General features: G+C 31.3%; 1 protein-coding gene across 1 annotated transcript; it reads right to left on the reverse strand.

Annotated features, from left to right (window-relative positions):
• Positions 1–1,510: 1,510 nt before the first annotated feature.
• On the reverse strand, positions 1,511–4,221 carry LOC110646545 (uncharacterized). The gene is made up of 2 exons (XM_021800020.2): positions 3,454–4,221; positions 1,511–2,613 (listed from the first exon to the last, which is right to left on the reverse strand). The coding sequence occupies exons 1-2, from the start codon at positions 4,044–4,046 to the stop codon at positions 1,944–1,946; spliced, it is 1,263 nt and encodes a 420-aa protein (XP_021655712.2). The 5' UTR covers positions 4,047–4,221; the 3' UTR covers positions 1,511–1,943.
• Positions 4,222–23,717: the final 19,496 nt, after the last annotated feature.

Raw genomic sequence — 23,717 nt, forward strand, 5'->3', positions numbered from 1 at the left:
CTAACCAGTTTGCTAACTGCGAGCTGCTCAACTTCGCACAAAAGGACAAAATAACGGGTATTTTGTCTTGGGCAGTGTGTATAACGTTCCAAAAGGGTTTCAAACGGTCTAAAATGATTTGGGACTATAAATACACCTTCTTCACTCCATTTACATTTAATGAAAGCTTACATTTGATCTCCAACATTGATTTTCCATTTATTGCTTTCATTCAAGAGCTTTAAAGATTTTGAGCTTCCATTGGCAAATCAACTCATCTCTTCTTTATAGTTTGATTTGTATTGAGTAAGAGTGAGTGTTGAAATATTGAATTGCATTTACCTATTGAAGCTTGAGAGAGTTAGTGCTTGTGATAGCACTTGTGAAGGTTTCAAGCTACCTTGGTGTGAAAGCTTGGTGTTGAGAAATTGTAAAGGGCTTTTGGTCTCTTGCCTTCAAAAGAGCAAATAGTGGAGAGAAGACTCAAAGAGGGTTCTTTGAGAGAGTGGATGTAGGCTAGTTAAGCCGAACCACTATAAAATCCTTGTGTTTGATTTCTCTAACCTTACCTCTTTACCTTTATGCAATTTAAATTTCTTTTCACATATACATGATAGTGAATGTTGGTTAAATAGATTGAGTTGATAAATTTGTGGACATATTGAGTGACTTGAGAAAATTAGTTGATGAATGCTTTGTTAGAGAATGCCATATACATTGATTAAAAATTGAATTGCAACATTAGAAACACATTGTTGAAGCACATATTACTTTCTTTTTATATAGAAGAATCACATAGTTGAACAAAGCCACAATTTTTCATTAGGCTATAAGCAAGGGCCGAAAAATTGTTAAAGTCCAATTCACCCCCCTCTTGGACTATTTTGGGACAACATGACTGTTTGAACCAATTAGAACATCAAACTTAAAAGTGACTATTAATCTAAGTATAGGAGGTCGGAAAAACATTGTACACATGAGATCGGCTGAGAACAAACACCGAACGGAACTTAAGATTATTAAAATTGGAACCCTAACTTGAACAATTAAGATCGTAAGCATCATTAAACCGGATTGAAACCTTAATTTTATCAAACGATTATCCACAAAATTTTAAAAGGAAGATCGGAAATGTGATTGACTGGCCAGGAGACTTGATAATTGGTTTGAGAGATCGGTACTGAAGTGAGCGGCATGGAGACTTGGCATTGGTTTGGTCTCTTTGAAGAGGGATCGGTACTGAAGTGAGCAACATGGAAACTTGGTGTTGGGGATCGATTTCAAAGTCTATTGATTTCGGGAATCAGCCAAAATATAGTGTCAACAGTGGGGATACAGTCATTCAGATGATTGAAAGGCTGCCATTAGAGGAAAAGCTAGTAAGAACAGGATTGTTGATAAGACACTTTTTCATTTGCCTCCCACCAGATGGGGAAAGAGGCGATTCGTAAATCGTAATAGAGATCGGAGGAGGATAAGTATAAAATTAAAATTATCTTCAAAAATATAAAATTATTTAATTTAAATCCCATTGAAGCCTGATAAGTATGCATATATAACGACAGATATAATAGTGTTTAACAATCCGAAAACTCTGTTATTATACAAAGAAAATATATGGTACACCGAAAAAAGGAGAGAAGAGGAAGAAATATGAACAAACAATTGCCTTTTTCTCTCGTCTCTGTACAGTTTCAATCTGTTGGGTGTAGTTATGTAATAAATAGAACCCCTCCTCTACCACAAATACAATGTATGTATGCGACAAAAACCGATCAAAACCGACAAGAAATTGTGAATTCCAACTGCCTACTTCCAAAAACCAGATAAGATCAGATCAGATCCACGCTCCTACCATGAGAAAATTTTATAGAATTTCTTCAGGAAATGAAAGAATAGGCAAATTTTAGTCTTTGTTTGCTCAAACCAACAGTTTGGTTATCACTGCAGAGGATATAAAAGCTCTAAGAGAAGGAATCTTGCTCGTCATGGCAAAGCTCCTTTCTAAGCTTGTGAGAGAAGAGGCGACAAGCGTCCATGCTCAGATCAATAGCAGCTGAAAGAGCTATAAATAGGGCAGCATCAGCCATGCAAGTGACATGCTGTACCCCTACTTGTACCACAGGTTTGCTGATCTTTCCTTCTCCTTCCACGGTTGAACCCATCACAAAACCTTTGACGGGTGATCTTGATCTCAATCCAGAATCCCTTATTATCCTACTATCAATGCAAAATTGGCCACCTTTTTTCATATTCATTGTGGCTTCAGCAATAGGGATGCCTCTGCTAGGGCCACCATTGTCAGTTACGAGTTCAAACTTATAACCAAGGCCATCAACAGGACCTCTCTCTCTCCATGCCTCTAGGCGACCCCATGGTTTCCAATTGCTGACAGAGAAGCCATGAGGGCGGAGAATTAGCCATGCACCAGGGTTTGATCGAGAAACACGGTCTGTGCCTGGAGATGGGACAAACGGTGTGATCATAGAGGCAACAGCAACTGGGGAACCAGAGAGATCATATATCATAATCATCCATCCCTTTCGCTCCCTTCCTCCATGCTCTTTCTCGCCAGAAAAGGTTCTCCTCCATCCCCTGTTATTGTGGACGACAGTGAAATCTGATGGAAGAGATCTGAGATATAAAATAAAAATCAGAACATTAATGACTTAAACTATCATAATCAAACTAAAGATGCGAAATTCAGACCAAATATTTGCACATGGGAGGGAGTCCCAAGTAGTTGTGTTCGACATTTGAGGAGATTTGCGATTGTCTCTTTGACCAGACCACTAGTACATGCAAAAGGATCTAAATTTAATTTTTTAAGATTCATGAGTTATTGTCTGAGAGATTTGTTTATCAGAAGGCATTTCTGAAATCTAATAATGCAATTCTGTGATCTGTCATGGTTGGTTTGTATATATTTTGCGCCAGTTTATTCTGTGAAAATAATATTGAATCAGTGCACTTAAATTCAATAATTCAATTAATTTTATTGAATTGAACTATAAATAGTCCAAGCTCACATAAAAATAAATTTATCAATCATCAAATTAAATATTTATATATAAATTCATATAATATATATATATAGTAATTTCACATATATTTTAACATAAAAATTTAATTTAACGAATATTAAGCTGGCTCTCAGCTTCCATCTATTATAAGATTATTATTTTTTTTAGCTAAATTACAAAACAGATAAGGTGGTGGTGCCCAACTTAGCAGACCAGGCATGTGGTGAGTGAGCAGGTGATAAAGAAATTGACAACCCACATGCCAACTTTAACAAGAACCCAAATCCTTATATAGTTATCGCAAATCCCAATAGGTCCAGAGTGAGACAAACCTTTATTCACTTTATTCATTAATTAATCAAATTATCATTACCCTAGCGCATATTAGCACTCCTGCTTTTTATACCCATTAAAATGCACCAGACAACAAAAAGATAAGAAATTAAATTACCGGGTTCTTGAGTTCCTGTCTGCACTGAACTTGCAACTGAAAACGGGTTGACGAATATTCCCTTGTATCTGAAAAACCACAGGGCTACACTCAGGTTCGCCATCAAACTGAAAAACAAATCGTGGGTCTGGTTCAGCCCGGACTACTAGATGGAGTCGCGCCGCTGGTTTATCTGGCTGGTTCCCCAGCTTTAACCATCCATTTTGAAACACTCTTGGGTTGGATTGAACATTCCTCAAATCCACACTGACCTGGACCTGACCCAGTAACTTCCCGCCGTTGACCCCGCAGGTGCGTCCCATCCGGCCAGTGAACACTTCCACACGGAGTGTGATTGGCTTACCAGAGAGACGGCGAATAGTGTTAGCATCAAGGTGGAAGCCGTTGGCGGAGGTGGAGGTTTCAGGAGGATAGTCATTAGCAGTAGAACAGAGAGGGACGAGGGCGGTTTGGGAAGGGAAATTCTTGATGCGTAATTTACAGAAACAAGGTGTCGTTGATGGGTGGACACCAGAACCGGCTGGTTTGGTGGCCAAAGGGAGTTTTAGAGCGAGAGATTCGACGATTAGACGAACAAATGGACATGGATCCATTGTGAGAACTAGGTTTTACTTGGGAAAGAGGTTTCTTGAGCTTGGAGTTATAATGGTGAAAGGGAGGTTTAGCTCGAAATGTACGTCACTGCATAAGAGAGCTTCGGAAACATCAACGTTGGCGGACTGAAATGGAAGTCGGCTCACCTGTTCTAACGTTTCTCTCTCTCTCTCTCTCCCTCTCTCTCTAGTCTATTATTATAAGCTCCTAGTCTCTGTTTTCTCGTTTTGGAAAAATTTCTCACTTCTTTTTCGCGGCAAAAAGACACCATGAGAAAAAGAAGATATTGTCTTTCGATATAATAGGATAACTTATCGATATTTAAAAAAAAATAATAACAATAATGCAATGTCCGTTGATGTAGTGTAGTGATTTTTCAAAGAAGTAAAGTGAGAAATAGGAAAAAGAATGGATACGATAAATTGGAGCGGGCGTTATCTCGTAGTCATGGGTAAGGTGGGCACAGTGGGGCCAACCCAGCTGGGTTTGGGCTGTCACCACGTTGTCTTTCGGCCGAGCTGGAGTTTGATTTGGGTGAAAATTCTCCAACAAAATATACCAAATATCAAAAACCAGGATTGGTTGACGTGGCATTCGCTGGCTGACAGCCCCCCCAAAACCGCCAATCGCCGTTCTGGACGGCACTTTTCGACGGCGCCACCCCTTGTGTTAATTTTATTGTGAATACATAATTATCTTCGTTTCACAAAATATATATGTTTTATTATATATATTAAAGAAAAATTATAAATAAAATATTAACTTTTCTTTATTTATAAAAAAAAAGAAATATGTGCTGCAGAAATAGGAAAGAATCCGTTTATATTGGAATTAAGAGAATATTTAGTGTTGTAAAGTTAAAAAAAAATAATTTGAAATTTTTTTAAATTTTTTATACCTTTTAATATCATAAAATTAATATATAAGTATCTATAATTATATTTTCTTAATAATATATTTTAAATATTAATTTGAAATAAATCATAATTTAAAACTTCAATTTGAAATCAATGTCAATTATATTGTATAAACCCTCCAAATTCCACAATGATAATATAAATTTAATTATCTCTAATATAATTCAATTATACTATGCTTCTATTCTTTGTTATTATTTTATAGTTTAAAATTATTTTTCAATTTGTAATTGCGATGAAAATCTCCTATCAATAAAAATATGCAATAGCGGACCTAGCCAAGTTGTAATTATTAGTGATATGAGAAAATAATTTTATTATGATATTTTATATTTAAAAATAAATTTTATTATAAATAGTGTATTACTATTTATAAATAATTTTTTTTATTTTCAAATTAATATATATATATATATATATATATATATATATATATAAAGTTTGAAACTTAAAAAATTGTAAATTTTGGTTTTTTTTTTTAAAAAAGAAAATTTATTGTTGAAAGTCGATAATGAATGAAAATATAGGGCATGTAATTCAATCTATATATTTTACATATAAAATTTTATATATAGAAAATTTATAATTTAATTTATGATTTTTGCTTTATATTACAATTTAATCTTTAAATTTTAAGAAATTAATTATTTAATATCTAAATTTTATACTATATCACACTGTAGTCTCTAAATTTTGAGAATAAATTATGTAATCCTTTAATTTTAATATACAGAATAATTTAGTTCTTGAAATTTTAATATTTATAACAATTTCATTTATTGATAGAATGGCTAAATTATTCTATATTTTAAAATTACACAATTTAAAGTGTAATATAGTGTAAATATTATAAATTAATAATTAATTTCTCAAATTTCAAGAAATAAAGCATAATATAAGATAAAATTCGAAAACTAAATAATTAATTTTTCAAAATTTAAGTATTAAAGTGTAATATATGATAAAATTCAATGATCAAATAATAAATTTTTCTCAATATATTTATATTTTAATTCATTATGAATTAAATATAGAAAAAAGAAACTTAAAGATATATATGACATTAGAGTGACGAAGGCAACTTTATAATTAAGCCACTAATCCAACTCCATGGAGTTTGAACTTGTTTAAATCAAGTCAAAACCTTTGAAATAGCTAGGTAATGTAATGATAATGGGTCAATAGAAAATATTGACGAGAGTGGGGTGAATGGTGATGGCATTGAAAGCTAATTCAATCATCAATAACTTGGTAAAGACTAAAGACAATTATGGGTTGGTAAATTTTCTTTTTCAGTTGGTAATTACACTTTACCTAGGTTTTGGGGAAAAGGGAATATAAGAGAAAAAGGCTTTTGCCAATAGTAAAAGTGCCAACTTTTGTCCCCCTTAATTGATGCTTAGATAGCTAATAATAATATTGAAGACAATTCTAAGGAAGGAGAGTCTCATATATTAATTCTTAATCATTTTTATTGTTGCTCTATGATGGAATTTCATAACTAGTTTGCTATCATTAAGGGTATCCACCCTTACACAATAGAATTAGTCTATTTTATAAGAATGGAAACTCTATTTCTTCATCAATCAGTATTCGATTATATTAGAAGGTTCAAAATTATTTATACTGAATACATTAAGTTAATGTAAAATAATGTATCCTTAAATTGCTTAAAAAGAAGACTAAACTTCAATACTTTAAAACTAATTCAAGAATACCCTTGATCGTAAATTTAAAAAAAATATATTCAATATTATCATTAATCAATGAAAATTATCGTAAATAAAATTTAAACTCTCAATATTTCTTTTGAAATTATTTACGAAATACTCGTTTATTTTAACCATGCATCAAGTAATTGCTAGTTTATTGCTCATGCTAAAATGATTGTTAACGTGTCAAAATCCATAATTTCACCATTCACTTTCATTTGGACAAGTCCTTTTTGCTTCTTGTTTAAATCTTATCCAATCGCTATAAATCCTTTCAATGCCAACACTTTCAAGGTGTATAAACACCAAATTAATAAAAAATTATATATATATATATAAAAGAGAATTACAATAAAGGGGTGGGCCAACGTGTACATTTATCTGTGACGGGAGCATGGGAACAAGGCTGTGAGTGTACCCTTCTCTCCACTGCATTACTAATTTCCAATCCAAAGCATGATGCTTGTTTCATTACTACGCAACCAAACCAAATTGTCTATTCATTCATGCACAGTTGAAAACTCATTATGCCAATTTCTCGGGGAGTTGATTAATTAGCTTAACAGCCTGGTTAATTAATTGCTTAACCAACACAATTAAAGTGAAGATCACTTCAATGCATGTACTTATTGACACTAATCCCTTTTGTGTTGGCTTGTTTCTCTATGCATATGCAAGCCATGTGAATTAACTTGCAAGGGTCTTGTCCATGCTTAATGGTGGGGTAGGACATGGGTAATCCTTTCAAAGAGCTCAAATTGACTAATTAAAGATTTCAGCTTTAGCCAAGAGTTTGTCTAACATTATTACATGGCTTGGTTTGGGTGAATTTAATATATTTTATTAAATTAATTTGAAGAAAAGTTAATTTTAATAATATTTAAATTTAAACTAATAAATTAAAGTATAAAATTATATATATTAATAAGTAGTTTGGATATTTTTATTTATTTTAATATTTTTTTAATTTTTATAATTTAATTATTGTTAAATCTTTCTCATATATATATCATTATATATTAATTAAAAAATAAAATATTAATTTAATATATATTGTTTAATAAAAAAAAATTATTTACAAATTTTTCTTATATATATATATATATATATATATATATATATATATATATATATATATATATATATATATATTCGATTTGAATTTAATTTTTATTATGTCAACTAAAAATTTAAATTGAAAATTAGATTTATAATTATTTTCAAATTATAATTAATATTTAAATATATAAAATTATTAATTTAAATATAAATTTATTTAAATTTATTGAGCTAATCAATTTATCGAATTTTTTTATATACTCCTATCTAATACAATGTACTGTTAAAGAAATTAAAAAATACTGTTAATAAAATTATCAGTAAACATTCGGTGGTAAGTATAAACTATATAATTTAAAGTTTTTAATAATATTTTTATATTAATTTATAATATTATTATATATAATATTATATATATTATTTATTGTAACACCCTTGATTTTTTATATATTATTATTGGGCTTCGTGTAGGTATTTCAATTCGCGGAAATTCGACAGTTGTCCGGATCTGTGAATTTCCGGCCAGACAGACCAGCTACCGGAAAAGTCTCCGAATTGGATCGAGGTTTTGGCTATCCCACCATTGTCAGGCATCCCGAGCGCGTTCCCGAAGTCAGAATCGGCAAAGGTAAACCCGAACCTTGCTTTTTCATAATTTTCTAGTGCTTAAATAGGATTAAAAATCCATAAAATATTCGTGGTAGCTTAGAAAATTACGATTCTTTTTGCAATAGCTTAGTAATATTTCTAAGGACCGCGGGGCAGAGTTTTATAATTTTTAGAGCTTATTTGAGCAGTTTTTGCAAAAATGATCAATTATAAGGACTAAATTAAAATTTTACATATTGTGATGAATGATTGATTTGATGGGCCCAGGAGGGGCTGTGTGATGTGATTGAGTTGTGGATATATGGATTGTGGATATAGAAGTGTGTTTTGAGCCCTTTTGCAGGTTGGGTAGGTCCTAGTGCGGGGAGAGTCTGGGATTTTCGGCACGACTTAGGACGTATTGGGTCTTTTCTTGATTTGTATTGGGTCATTTGTATTAAATAATTGTAATATAATTGTCAGGTGAGCCGGGACAGCCTTCTTCCTCCGCCCAGCCGCCACAGTGATTGCCGTCAAGTCTGTGAGTAAAATATTAATTTTAATTGTAATTTCGATATTATTATATGTTCAACATGCCCATGCATCACTTATATGCATATATTTATGTAGTTAAACTCTAGGCACGATTTATGATGCATTGATAAATGTTAAAGTGCCATGATGTTGTTGTGGTAATTTGGAGCAGTGTGCGTGCGTTGGCGTGCGTGTGATGTGGTGTGGACTATGGATAGGACGGGTAGTCACGGCTTGAGTTCTTCGCTGGGACCCGATCCTTCGAGGGGTAGTCACGGCTTGAGTTCTTCGCTGGGACCCTCGATTTGGTTTATTAAGCGAAAGTCCGGCTTGAGTTCTTCACCGCACTGTGTTGGATTTAAGAGAGTCAGATAGGATCAGCTCCCATATGTTATGATTGATGCTACAGGGTGCGTGAGTGCTCCAAATTACCTTTTTGATGTTATGATGTGAAAATGTTGTTGATGTTGCATTTCACTCTACAGGGTGCATTAGTTTTAGATAGTTATAGGGATTATGGTTAAAATTGATATTTTACTCTCTGAGTCGAACGCTCACTCCTGTTCAAAAATTTTTACAGGCCACAGGAGGATATTTTTTGAGGTTAACCTGCTTTCTCCCTCGCAGGTCAATTATTACTGTTTGTATAAACTTGTTAAATCTTAGAATTTCCGCATGTGTTAGAAATGTTTATTTGATTTGGGTCTGTAAACTAAATTATTATTTTGGGACCTGTAAACTTAATATGCTATGCATGTTGATGGATTGGATGAGGGAGCTGAGCTCCCATTTATTATTATGTTGATGAGTATGTGGAGGGTGAGCTGAGCTCCCCAATTGACTATATATTGCGTTTACAGGTCGGGTGAGTCGAAAACTCCCCGTTGGTAAGTCCATTTTATGGCCGGACTCTGTCCGTTTGTTTTCTTGATATTGGGCCCAAATGGGCCTTAGAGTTGGGTAAATGAATAGTTAAGGCTTACTACGGGCCTCGGGGGCTTTAGGCTGGCCTGTGTCCTAGTCTTGGTCCGGCCCATAGGTTGGGTCGTGACAAATGTGGTATCAGAGCTTAGGCTCCAGATTCATAGGGAAAAATTATCTAAGTGTTGGAAAGAGTCTACTAGGAGTCACATGCGGAGTATAGGATTCTGTTTCGTCTTTTCCTGTAATTCTTTGTTTCTAGATTCTACGTTATACCTCGGGAAATATAAGATTACCTCAGTTAGTGTCTTGATTTTCGTAGAGTACACAGAAATGTGAAATAGAGTTAGTAGACATGTGAGGTCTATCATGAGGATACGTACTCCAAGAAATGTTATATTTTTGTCAGTATGGGTTTAAATGGTGTGCCCATTTCGTGTAAGGCACGAGTACATAAAAGTGAGTTTTAAAGAAATGCAGTTGCCTAGATAAGGATGAGGATACCACTCTTGGCGGTCATCGGTAGATGACCACTGTCGAGAATAAGTTTGTGATAATAGAAGATTCGGAGAGATAAGAAATTAGGAGACCTGATGCAATCGGGACGTATCGTAGTAACTATACAATGTTCTCGATGTATGCGCTCTGTAGCTGCAGTTACGATGCCGACATGAGATTATTGTGTAGAGCTGCGTACTTCCCTGTAGTGCTTATGATGAGGATGTTGCAGGCAGTCTCTGTTTTGGTACAGTAATGCCAGAACAGAGTTCTATATCTGCAAAGGAGTTGGGAACTCCTGGTTAGGGATCTATAGCTAGAATATCGAAGGTCACAGTTGGGTGGTAACTAGAGTCAGTGACCCAGTTACCCTAGCATGAGCTAGAGTTCTGAAGAGTTGCAAAGTAAAGGTGACACCTATAGAGTGAGACCATCTAGTCTTCGGTATGGAATTTTGGATGGTTTTTGCAGTATGACAAACATTTTGCTTAGAGCTTAGTGAGAATAGTATACCTTGTGTATATCAGTATGGAATAAAGTACAACCCTACTACCTAGAGAAGGTCGAAACTATGAATATATGATTTACAGAGCTATGATATGATAAGAGAGACATTAGATTGACATGGTTTTGGGCAAGGTGGTAAATGTAGTACCTTTGTTGCAGCAAGTTAGGATTTAGTCCTATCTTTTCAGAAGGGACCGAAAGTTATTACTAATAATGGTGACCCACAAAATAGTGCCCCAGATGGGACTGTAGAGTGTGGTAGAGAGTAGTTGGCTCAGGTATCCTGGAGAGGATACAAGTTCCATTATAGGAATCATATATAATCAGATCACGATGGATGTAAATCCTTTGAATTGGATGACGGATTTGGGTGCCCGAAATCTTAAGTTTTGGAATTGAGTAAACATGGAAAATAATAATAATAATAATAAAAATAATAATAAATAAAATTACTGCAGAATCAGTTCTCGAGGTAGTAAGGGTATTATGTAAGCTAAAGGATAAGAATAGAAATCATACGATAAATGTATGACTGCAATTTCCTGAGTTCCTTTCTGACTTCATATTGTTCAAACAGTAGTATAATCTAATTATAATAGTGTCAAGAGTAATAAATTAGCGAAGATAAATCACAGAAGGCCAGTAGATAGAGAAAGTGTAGAATGAAAATTGGGATAATTGATTACAATGCAATATAATCTAAGTGCCAGTGGGAGTACTAGCTAGAGTGGTCAAAGGACCAAATCTGAGTATCACAGACATATGATAACGCGTTATAGACTCTGTAAGATATAGTTAGCAAATGCAATTTGTTATGTTAGGAAGAAGAATGGAACCAGGGATAGAATAGTCAAGTTCTATTTTGGGTAAGACAAAGGAAATAAATGAAAGGACAACCTAAAGAGCGCATAATAAAAGGAACAAAGTTAAGATATAGGATAGACTAAGTGTTATTCTTGGCAAGGAGAATGATAAGGATGGAAAATCCAAAATGGGACCACATTAGTGAGAAAAGTGATGGAGGTATGGAATACAATAATAATGAGTAAATGTTAGAAGGTGTGCGATGGTATTACGGACTACCTAAATAGGTAGAGAAAGAGAAGTTAGTAAGCAGTAAGTTGAATAAAAGTCAGTCTAAGGGATCAAATAGGTATGATGAGAGGAAAAGAATGATAGATAATGACACATAGGTTTTAGGTTAGACTTTTGAGATAGTGAGAAGGTAGTTAGAGGTTCGTTATGAATGTCAGGCAAACTTTTTTAGTGTGATCAACAGAATCACTTTGTAGTGAAGCAATAACGACAGGACAATAGTAGGGGTAGAACGATGAATATGAGCCCCATAAACTATAATAGATATGAATCATAGGTCGAGTATAAGTAAAATTAATAAATTATAAAATATTATGTCAGGAAGGACAATGGTACGATAAAGGGTTCATACAAATGATATCTTATAGGTAAAGGACAATTATGCTAGGAGATGATGAAATTTGAAGAGAAAAACTAAGAAACATAGGTTAAACATTATTATATGGACAATCGGGCGTAGTTGAATATAGAGGATATTTTTCTTTCTTTTCAAGTTTAGCTCGTGTTTTTGATTCCAGAGCGTTATATAAGGAGCAGAGACTGAGGCAAGGAGACCTAGTTATTTGAGATTTTGATAGGCACCAATTTATATACAATTTCCTGATATGAGAATGACAGTAAGTGCATACCTAGTGTTAAGTATGAAAGGACGATCAGAGTAATGACAGGAGTTAAATTGAGTTAGCTACTAAGGCTTGCGACTGTTTTAAACTATGAGCTAGATGAAGTACTATTTATGAATGAGTTTCAATAGATGAAATTGTTGCTGATGGGTAATTTGAGGTTGAAGTTTAGAAAGCTATGGGCAGTATATATGATTATATTAAGGAGAATAAACACGTGAAGTATCTTATTTAGAATTAAGGCATGACACACATTTCCCACAGCCGTGTTAGTTCAGATGGAACTTATAGTTTCTGGAGCTCCTATCCATCCAGATGAGCAATTTCCTACTAAGGCTGGTAGGGAATGATAATGTTCGATAGTTAAGTTGGGAAAGGGGTTACAAAAATGAATTTTCTATGGTTAATTATAAGTGTTACAAAAGGTGAAGAATGTGCTGGTAGGAGAAAATCGTAAGGTTAGAATCCCCGAAGTAATGGAACTAGTAATCAAGATAAGACTAAGAAATAAAAAGAAAGTTAAAGTTGATGATGGGATAGACATCTTTGAAGGAAAAGGTGTAAGGATGAGATAGGACTAAAATTAAGGAATAAGTACAGCAGGTTGAAAAGATACCAACAATACCAAAAATAGGAAAAGGGAAGTGGATAAGATGCAAATGACAGGAAGAGAGCTCGATAGAGTCAGTTATAATGATGAGGATAAGGAGTGTCTAACCACTGCCCCTGTGTTAACACTACCTATGAGCGGTGAAGGATACACCGTGTCTTGTGGACGCCTTCAGAGTTGGCCTAGGGTGTGTTTTGATGCGGAATGGAAAAGTAGTGGCTTATGCTTCAAGGCAGCTGAAGAGGCATGAGCAGAACTATTCCACCCATGATTTGGAAATGGCGGCTGTAATCTTTGCACTAAAGATCTGGAGACACTATCTGTATGGTGAAGTGTGCGAGATATACACCGACCACAAGAGCTTGAAGTACATCTTCCAACAGAGGGATTTGAACTTGAGACAGAGGAGATGGAAGGAGCTTCTGAAAGACTATGATTGCACCATCCAGTATCACCCTGGAAAGGCCAATGTTGTGGCAGATGCCTTGAGCAGAAAATCTTCTGGCAGTTTAGCGCACATTTCAGTAGAGAAGAGACCATTTATTCAGGAGGTACATGAGTTGATGGATCAAGGTTTAATCCTAGATCTTTCAGATGAGGGGGTATTGTTGGCTCACTTTTCAGTGAGGCCAGACTTGAGGGACAGAGTTAGAGTTTCTCAGCACAGAGATCAACAATTGATGAAGATTATAGAGAGAGTACAGCAAGGTGAAGGTGGTGAGTTTGGATTTGCCAATGATGGCGCCCTAGTGCAAGGTTCTAGGATATGTGTGCTCGATGTGGATAACCTCAGGAATGAAATCATGCGAGAGGCACACTACACACTGTACAGTGTCCACCCAGGTTCCACCAAGATGTACCATGATGTGAAAGATAGCTACTGGTGGAATGGTATGAAGAGAGACATAGCAGACTTTGTGTCCAAGTGCTTGACTTGTCAGAAGGTGAAGTTTGAACACCAGAGACCAACAGGGAAGCTGCAAGAGCTCCCTATCCCAGAATGGAAGTGGGAAATGATCACTATGGATTTTGTGACTGGGTTGCCTCGTACCACGCGAGGATATGACTCGATATGGGTAATTATAGACCGTCTGACCAAATCAGCTCACTTCTTACCTGTAAAGACTACCTACTCTGTGGCACAGTATGCCCGGCTCTACATTCGAGAAATAGTCAGATTGCATGGAGTTTCGGCTTCCATAATATCTCGAGAGGGCCCCATTCACTTCTCGGTTTTGGAGAAAGTTGCAGGAGGCACTTGGCACACAGTTGAACTTCGATGATGGCTTTCCACCCTCGCATGCACGGACAAATTCGAAAGGACAATCCAAACATCGAAGACATGCTTCGCATGAGTGTCTTGGATTTTGGAGGTCACCAGGATGAGCAACTAGCTTTGGTGGAGTTTGCCTACAACAACGATTATCACTCCAAAGATAGGGATGGCACCCTATGAGGCATTATATGGAAGAAAGTGTAGGTCTCCTGTGTTGGACAGAAATGGGGAAGCGAATGTGCATGATGTAGACCTAGTGCAAGACACTTCGAGGTAGTTCCTTTAATCGAGAGGAACGACCAAAACTTTCAAGAGGCGTAAGAGTTATGCACCCGCACGAAGGGATGTGGAGTTTGCAGTGGGCGACTATGTATTTCTGAAGGTTTCTCCAATGAAGGGAGTCATGAGATTTGGAAAGAAGGGCAAGTTGGCACCTCGGTATATTGGACCTTTTGAGGTTACGGATAGAGTTGGAGCAGTTGCCTGCCGGTTGGAGCTACCACTCAACCTTTCTCACGTTCATCCCGTGTTTCACATCTCATGCTCAGGAAATACATTCCCGACCCTTCTCATGTACTACAGTCGGATGTAATAGAACTAAAGGAGAACTTGAGATTTGAGGAGCAACCTGTAGCCATAGTGGACTACCAAGTGAGACAGCTAAGATCAAAACAGATCCCTATGGTTAAGGTTTTGTGGAGGAGCCAATCAGTGGAAGAGTGCACCTGGGAGTCAGAACGGGACATGCGTAGCAAGTACCCTTATCTGTTCAATGTGTAATCATGTATTTTATTCTGCCTTGTGTAAAATTCGAGGACGAATTTTCTGTAAGGGGGGAAGAATGTAACACCCTTGATTTTTTATATATTATTATTGGGCTTCGTGTAGGTATCCTCAATTCGGAAATTCGGCGGTTGTCAGATTCGTGAATTTCCGGCGAACAGACTACCACCGAAAAGTCTCCGAATTGGATCGAGGTTTTGGCTACCCCACCATTGTCAGGCATCCCGAGCGCGTTCCCGAAGTCAAAATCGGCAAAGGTAAACCCGAACCTTGCTTTTCCGTAATTTTCTAGTGCTTAAATAGGATTAAAAATCCATAAAATATTCGTGGTAGCTTAGAAAATTACGATTCTTTTTGCAATAGCTTAGTAATATTTCTAAGGACCATGAGCGAGTTTTATAATTTTTAGAGCTTATTTGAGCGGTTTTGCAAAAATGATCAATTATAAGGACTAAATTAAAATTTTACATATTGTGATGAATGATTGATTTGATGGGCCCAGGAGGGGCTGTGTGATGTGATTGAGTTGTGGATATATGGATTGTGGATATAGAAGTGTGTTTTGAGCCCTTTTGCAGGTTGGGTAGGTCCTAGGTACGGGAGAGTCTGCGGATTTTCGTACGACTTAGGGCGTATTGGGTCTTTTCTTGATTTGTATTGGGTCATTTGTATTAAATAATTGTAATATAATTGTCGTGTGAGCGGACCTTCTTCCTCCGCCCAGCCGCCACAGTGATTGCCGTCAAGTCGGAGAGTAAAATATTAATTTTAATTGTAATTTCGATATTATTATATGTTCAACATGCCCATGCATCACTTATATGCATATATTTATGTAGTTAAACTCTAGGCACGATTTATGATGCATTGATAAATGTTAAAGTGCCATGATGTTGTTGTGGTAATTTGGAGCAGTGTGCGTGCGTTGGCGTGCGTGTGATGTGGTGTGGACTATGGATAGGCGGGTAGTCACGGCTTGAGTTCTTCATTGGGACCCGATCCTTCGAGGGGTAGTCACGGCTTGAGTTCTTCATTTGGGACCCTCGATTTGGTTTATTAAGTGAAAGTCCGGCTTGAGTTCTTCACGGCACGAGTTGGATTTAAGAGAGTCAGATAGGATCGGCTCCCATATGTTATGATTGATGCTACGAGTGCGTGAGTGCTCCAAATTACCTTTTTGATGTTATGATGTGAAAATGTTGTTGATGTTGCATTTCACTCTACAGGGTGCATTAGTTTTAGATAGTTATAGGGATTATGGTTAAAATTGATATTTTACTCTCTGAGTCGAACGCTCACTCCTGTTCAAAATTTTCTGAGCCACAGGAGGATATTTTATGAGGTTAACCTGCTTTCTCCCTCGCAGGTCAATTATTACTGTTTGTATAAACTTGTTAAATCTTAGAATTTCAGCATGTGTTAGAAATGTTTATTTGATTTGGGTCTGTAAACTAAATTACTATTTTGGGACCTGTAAACTTAATATGCTATGCATGTTTGATGGATTGGATGAGGGAGCTGAGCTCCCATTTATTATTATGTTGATGAGTATGTGGAGGGTGAGCTGAGCTCCCCAATTGACTATTTATTGCGTTTACAGGTCGGGTGAGTCGAAAACTCCCCGTTGGTAAGTCCATTTTATGGCCGGACTCTGTCCGTTTGTTTTCTTGATATTGGGCCCAAATGGGCCTTAGAGTTGGGTAAATGAATAGTTAAGGCTTACTACGGGCCTCGGGGGCTTTAGGCTGGCCCAGGTCCTAGTGCCGGTCCGGCCCATAGGTTGGGTCGTGACATTTATTATACATTAATTTTATTAATTATTTTATATGTAAACAAAAAAATGTTAGTTAAAGCTTAACATCAACGTTGGCTACAGAATGGCAGTGACTCATTCGTACCATGCACGATATTTTTGGATTTTGTTTTTCACTGTTTTAAAGAATAAAGTAACAACTTGCTTTAATTACAATAATAATAAAATAAAAAATAAAAAATTCACCCACACCGTTAATTTTATTCACAATGGCCTAATGGGTATTATAGCTGAGGTGATAATGGATAAGTTATTTATAAAATTTATTTTATTTAAATTTAATTAATATTTTTAATATTTAAATGTATTTTAAATTTAATTAAAATTTATTTTTAATTATTTAAATTTATTTCAAATTAAATTATAATTATTTAAAAAATATTTAAATTTATTTGTTTTTATATATTTTAATTAATAATTTACATAGAAATATTTTTCATTAATAATTTATATTTTAAAATTTTAATAAATTTATAAAATATTTAAATTATATTTATTTTAAAATATAATATATAAAAAATTATATATATTATTATAAAAAAATTTAGTTTACAATTAATTAATTATTTATAGATAAGTTCGAGTAATAAATACTTAATTAGCAAAATCTAATCAAAACCCGTTACATACATTATTTTTTAAATTTGAATATATTTCAGACTTAATTATATATTGCTTAAATCTATTTTATTAAGGTTCTATCAAATCGAGTACACATAAATAATCGACCCATTATCATTTCTATAATAATCTATTCTATTAAGGTTCGATCAAATTGAATACACATAAATAATCGACCTGTTATTATTTATATAGCAATAGATAGCTCTCTCTCTCTTTTTTAACATTACAGTGCACTTTTTTCCTTCAATTTATTTGAAATTAAAATAAAATAAATTTTATTATAAATATCATATATTAATATCATTATCCTTGTATAATTACAATAATTGATCAAATTAAATATTTCAAAGCATCATCACAAACTATAGTTTTTTTATAATATCGAGAAAATGATATTTCTTTAATTATAGAATTAAGTCAAATTAAAGAGAAATATAAACTTAATTTCTCTTAATTTAAAAGTGAAAAATAACATTCAATGATTTATTTGTAGAAACCTGTAGATAAGAAATTATATAAGAAATTACATTAAATCAATCAAATAATATTAACTTTTCCCAAAAAAAAAAAATATGTTCCTTCCATTGGTAGGGAACGTACAATATTTAATTATAATTAAATAATCATATTAAATCAATAAAATTCAATTATTTTAATAAAAAAATTATTTTTATTTATTTATTATTTTAATAAAATATCCGCCACACTTAGTTTGGTAATAAAATAATCAAATTTATATTAATTTTAATATTTTATTACTAATATTTCGTTTATAATTATTCTATCACAAAAAAAAATATATTATATTTATTACTTTATAAAAAAAATAGTATAAATATATTTTTATTAATTAACAAAATATCTTATAAATTTTCAATTAATTTATTATAATCAATAATTGATGAATATTTTTAATTATAATTAAGTATATTTTTTAATTTTAATTTAATTTCGTTATTATTTTAAAATTATTAAATTTTAATTCAATTCGACTAATTAAATACACACCTGACAACCTATCCTTGAGGAGACAGATTCTGATGCAATTGAATGCGTCTGTATCCTGAAAATAAGCAGCGTCAAGCGTACGGATTTTGGATACCAAGTGCAGCATTTAATGGGCTTCAAGGACAAGGCAATCAAATTTTAATGAAGGATAAAATTGGACAACCAACTTCGCTTTATTTATTTATTTTTTTGTGATTTAACTGTTATATTTTTAAAATTAAATAATTTAATTATTTACATATGTTTTCATATTTATTTTTTTAAAATATTATTATTAATTTAAATAAAAAAATAAAAATTATTTAATTAAAAAATTTATTATTCAATCTATAAATTTTAATTAATATTATAATTTAATTTTTATATTTTTAAAATTAAATAATTTAATCTAATCTTTATATTTAATAATTGTGAAAATTATTAGAATTTATTTTTTATTAACTTTATTTTTATTAAAATTTTACTTGAATTATTTTTATAAAATAAAAAGAATTCTTTTATTTAATAATAATTAATTTTAATTAAAGAGAAATATAAATAAAAAATTAAATCATTTAACTTTTAAAATATAAAGATTAAATCATAATATCGATCAAACTCAGAGATTAAATAATAAAATTTTCTTATTGAATAGCAATATTAAATGGAATAATTTTTAATTTTAATAAAAATATAATTAGAAAATTAAATTATTTAATTTTTGAAATTATTTTTAGATTATAAATTCCAATTTCAATTTCAAGTAGAGTTAATTAAAAAAAATCAATGGATTAAAAAAGCCATGATGAATGCAGAAATGATGGACCAGATCAATTGATTTAAAATTAAACATACACTAACCAAATAGATTAAGTTAATTAAATTGACAATTAACTCTTCCAAATTAATTTTAACAAATTTTGATATATTTAATATTTCACATAAATATGACGTCTACTAGCCGTCATTTCTCTTAATATATCCAGTGAAATGGACCCTATCAGATTTGCTATTTTACTTACCGTAAATTATTTTATTTCAATTAACTTATTATGGTAAATTATATTTTTCATTTAGATCGAGAATTTACTTCACATGATCATTATGGAGTAATTATTGTATATAATTACTTTTTTTTAAATATTTTTATAAAAATTATTAAATTTTAATTTTTTTTATAAAATTTACTATACTTTAATTTAACTTAATAAAAATTATTATAATTAAAAATTAAAAATATTTAAATTAATATACTAAACTGTCAACTATTTTATAAATAAAATTATCTTATTTTATAAATTTTTTAACAAAAAATAAATGAGAATGTATAAGAGGCTTTCAACTATGACCTCACTATCAAATCCTTGTTCTTTTTATGTTTTTTCTATATCAGCAATCCATATAAGTAATTTGCCATCAAATATCTCTTTATTTTTTCTCTATCAATAATTATTAATTAAATATTTTTATTTAATAAAATAATTAATAAATTAACATGTTAATTTAAAAATTTTTAATTTATAATCACAAGAATTTTTATGAAATTAAATTAAAATTTAATAAATTTTATTAAAAAATTAAAAAAATACTCAAAAAATTAAATAGTATAATGTAATATTTAACTAGCATTATATGTAAAATAGATGTATCTGATGATCCTATTATTTAGGGCCTATTTAATATTATTGTTAAAATTATTATTAAAAAAATATTTTTTTAAATGTACTATGTAAAGAGTATTAAAAAATAATTTTAAATTAAATTTAATAAATTTTAATTATAAAAATATTAAAATAATATAATAATTTTTTTAAAAATTATATTTAAAATCTATTTAATGTTAATATTAAAATTACTATTAAGAAAAATATTTTTTTAGATATACTATTTGAAAAGTATTAAAAAATAATTTAAAATTAAATTTAATAAATTTTAAATATAAAAAAATAAAATAATTTTTTAAATAATTTTTTTAATTATATTTAAAATAATATTTATATTAAAAAAAATAATTTGAAATCTTTACAGGCCTTCATAGCGGAAACTTCGACAATCATTAAATGTGGCTTTATCCCGTGACCAGATTTGCATGCATGGACCACCCCAATAGACAGCAGCAACAGGACATTGATGTGGGTGAGTGAAAGGATCGGATCCCGAGATTAGCAAAGGCCACTATGCCAGAATGATACCACAGTGGAGTTGGCCGACACTGATCCATTTGGGTATGGTATTGGGTGATCTAGTGGATGTGGACCCAATTATGCCTCTAATCATCTGCCACTTATCACAACCAAATTAAGCCAAATGGGTTGTGTTAAACAAGATTCAAGGATGATAATTGTGATTTTGGATCACCATAACCACGCCATATCATCACTATTTTGGTCCTCAATTACAGCATATTGTATAAATTTACTTGTCCTCTCATCATCCATATTGTATAAATTTAATTTTTTTTAATCACTTTTCTTTTGAAATAAATGTGAATTTTAAGAAATTATCTACATTTTTCCATGGAGCAAGCTAAGGATAAAACGCCGCTGTTTTTCTTTCATTGCATGTGCATAGCAGAGAAGCAAGCGAAGAATAAAAGTAGTAGAGATCAACTGCGCCGTTTCACCACCATAGCATGTGGATGATGGAGAAGGCTCTACATGGAAATAGGCAGCCCTCAAAAGCAGTCCAACAAAATTTCAATAGTCTGAGAGCCTGTTTAGTGTATTTAATAACTAATAGTTAATAATTGTTATTGTTAATTAATAATTAATATTTAATTATAATTTATTTATATTAAGTATTTAATAAATTATGTATAGGTATTATTATTGATATATGAAATGATTAGTAAGTATATATTTTATAATTTATTTTATTATTAAAATAAATATATAATTATTAATTTATTTTATTATTAAAATATATAAATAAAAATAATCTAAAAATGTAATTTAATAACTAATAAATAAATAAATAAATAATTTTTACAGAAAAAGTGAAATTAGAGTGATAAATTAAAAATAGAAAGAATAAATTCTAATAATATTAAATAAATTACTTCATCTTTTATTATTATTATTATTATTATATATATATATATATATATATATATATATATATATATATTACTTAAGAGTTATTCAAATAGCATACTTTTTAATATTCTTATAATGTTATTATTTTTTAGAGATAAAAGAAAAAGTATTACAGTTCATAAATAACTCATATTGTAAAGTTAATAGAAAAGATAGCTGATGAGTGTTCTATCACTATCATTGCCTTTTAAAAAGAAATATTAAACAGCTTGGTTCAATTATTTTGTCTATTAACTATTAGTTATATCAAAGAGTTGAACCAAACACTCATTTAAAAAGACTAAATGTCTATTTAGCATCAAAGTTAGAGAGTCAAAACTATTTTTAAGAAAAAAAAATCATTTTAATTATTATAAAAAAATGATTTGAAAAACTATTTTTATTATTTTAGTATTCCCATTATTAAAATTTATTAAATTTAATTTGAAATTATTTTTTAATACTCTCAAATTAGTATATTTTAATATATATATATATATATATATATATATATATATATATATATATATATATATATATTTTTTTTTTTTCTTAACACCAGCTTGAACATCAGTACCAAACAAGCCCTAAATCACCCTTTCTTTTAAGTCACAACCACAAAATCAACCTCTAATTGAAGGCTACTGTACATCTATAGTGGAATTTTGCCCCCCAAAATTTATGTGTTTTTATGTATGTCACTTGTTGCTTAATTTTTAATTTGAAACTACAAGGATTCGAAGTGAAATATTATAATAAGGATTCCATACTAAATCTGATAATGAGCTCATAACTCTAATTTGATTTGTTTAATTTGATTTAATTAGGTTCAATTTAAATAAAAAATTTAAAATAAGCTTGATTCAACTATTTTCAAAATTATTTTTCATTTGATAAAATTTTATTTTTTTATTTAAAATTATATTATATAATTTTAAAAAATAAATTTATACTATAACAAATATAGAGATATCATAATGAGATTTAGTTTAAGAATATTACATTCGTTTCTATAATTATAACATTTTGAATTGAGTTTTAGTATAGAAATGGTAATAGGGCAGGTTAAGGTGGGAATCACTTCCTTGTCTCTGTCCTACAAGAGTTCAAAGTTAGGGTGAAAATTTCTCTATTGAAGATCGAATGAAGCGAGTTTTCCCATGGAAACTTTTTTTTTTATTTTTAATTTATTATTATATAACATAAATTTATTTATTAAAAAATAAATTATGGGTTAAAAATATAAGTTTTAAACATAATTTTAATAGTATATTTATGTTTTTGGCAAAAAAGTTTTTTTTAGCTATTGACAATTACTCTTAAAGTCAAATAAGTCATTGTCAGTTTAGTTAATCCATAATTACTCTTAAAGTCAAATAAACTCTCGTTAATATAGTTTATCCTTTTAAACCTCTGATAATTACTTATAGAGTCAAATAAGCTTTTATCAATTTAATTGATATATATAAGTCCATATGAATCGAAAGTTCACTTTTACAAGCCTTCACTTGATCTTGTGTGTGCTCTGTTAAACGTGATTCCAATATGCATAGTGCCACTAGGTCTTGCAGCGCCTGAAACTTATATTCTGCATCTATCATGGGGCATACTTAAAAACACTGAATTTAACACTAGACATGCTAATGACATTAACAGTGCACAACACTCGTATTTTCAATAATTTATTTTCTATTAATGGAATTAAATCGCAGAGAAAGATGAAAGTGCTAGTGGAGAGTTTAGCTCTTAGGTTATGTAATAAAAGTAGACATCAATTAAATGTCTGTCCATCACATGTAAATTACATGATAGATACTAAATCTCATTGACCCAAATTTTCAACGTTTTAACTCTAAGTAATTGTCAGAGATTTAAATAGATCAACTAAGTTGACCAAAGCTTATTTAACTCTAATAGTAATTGTCATGGAGTTTGAATAAATCAACTAATTTAATTCAAGCTGATTTGACTCTTATAGTAATTGTCAGGTGCTTAAATGGATCGACTAAATTGATAAATACTTATTTAATTCTAAAAGTAATTATCTAG

The sequence above is a fragment of the Hevea brasiliensis genome, chromosome 4 (genome assembly GCF_030052815.1).
Source record: "Hevea brasiliensis isolate MT/VB/25A 57/8 chromosome 4, ASM3005281v1, whole genome shotgun sequence".
Classification (NCBI taxonomy): Eukaryota; Viridiplantae; Streptophyta; class Magnoliopsida; order Malpighiales; family Euphorbiaceae; genus Hevea; species Hevea brasiliensis.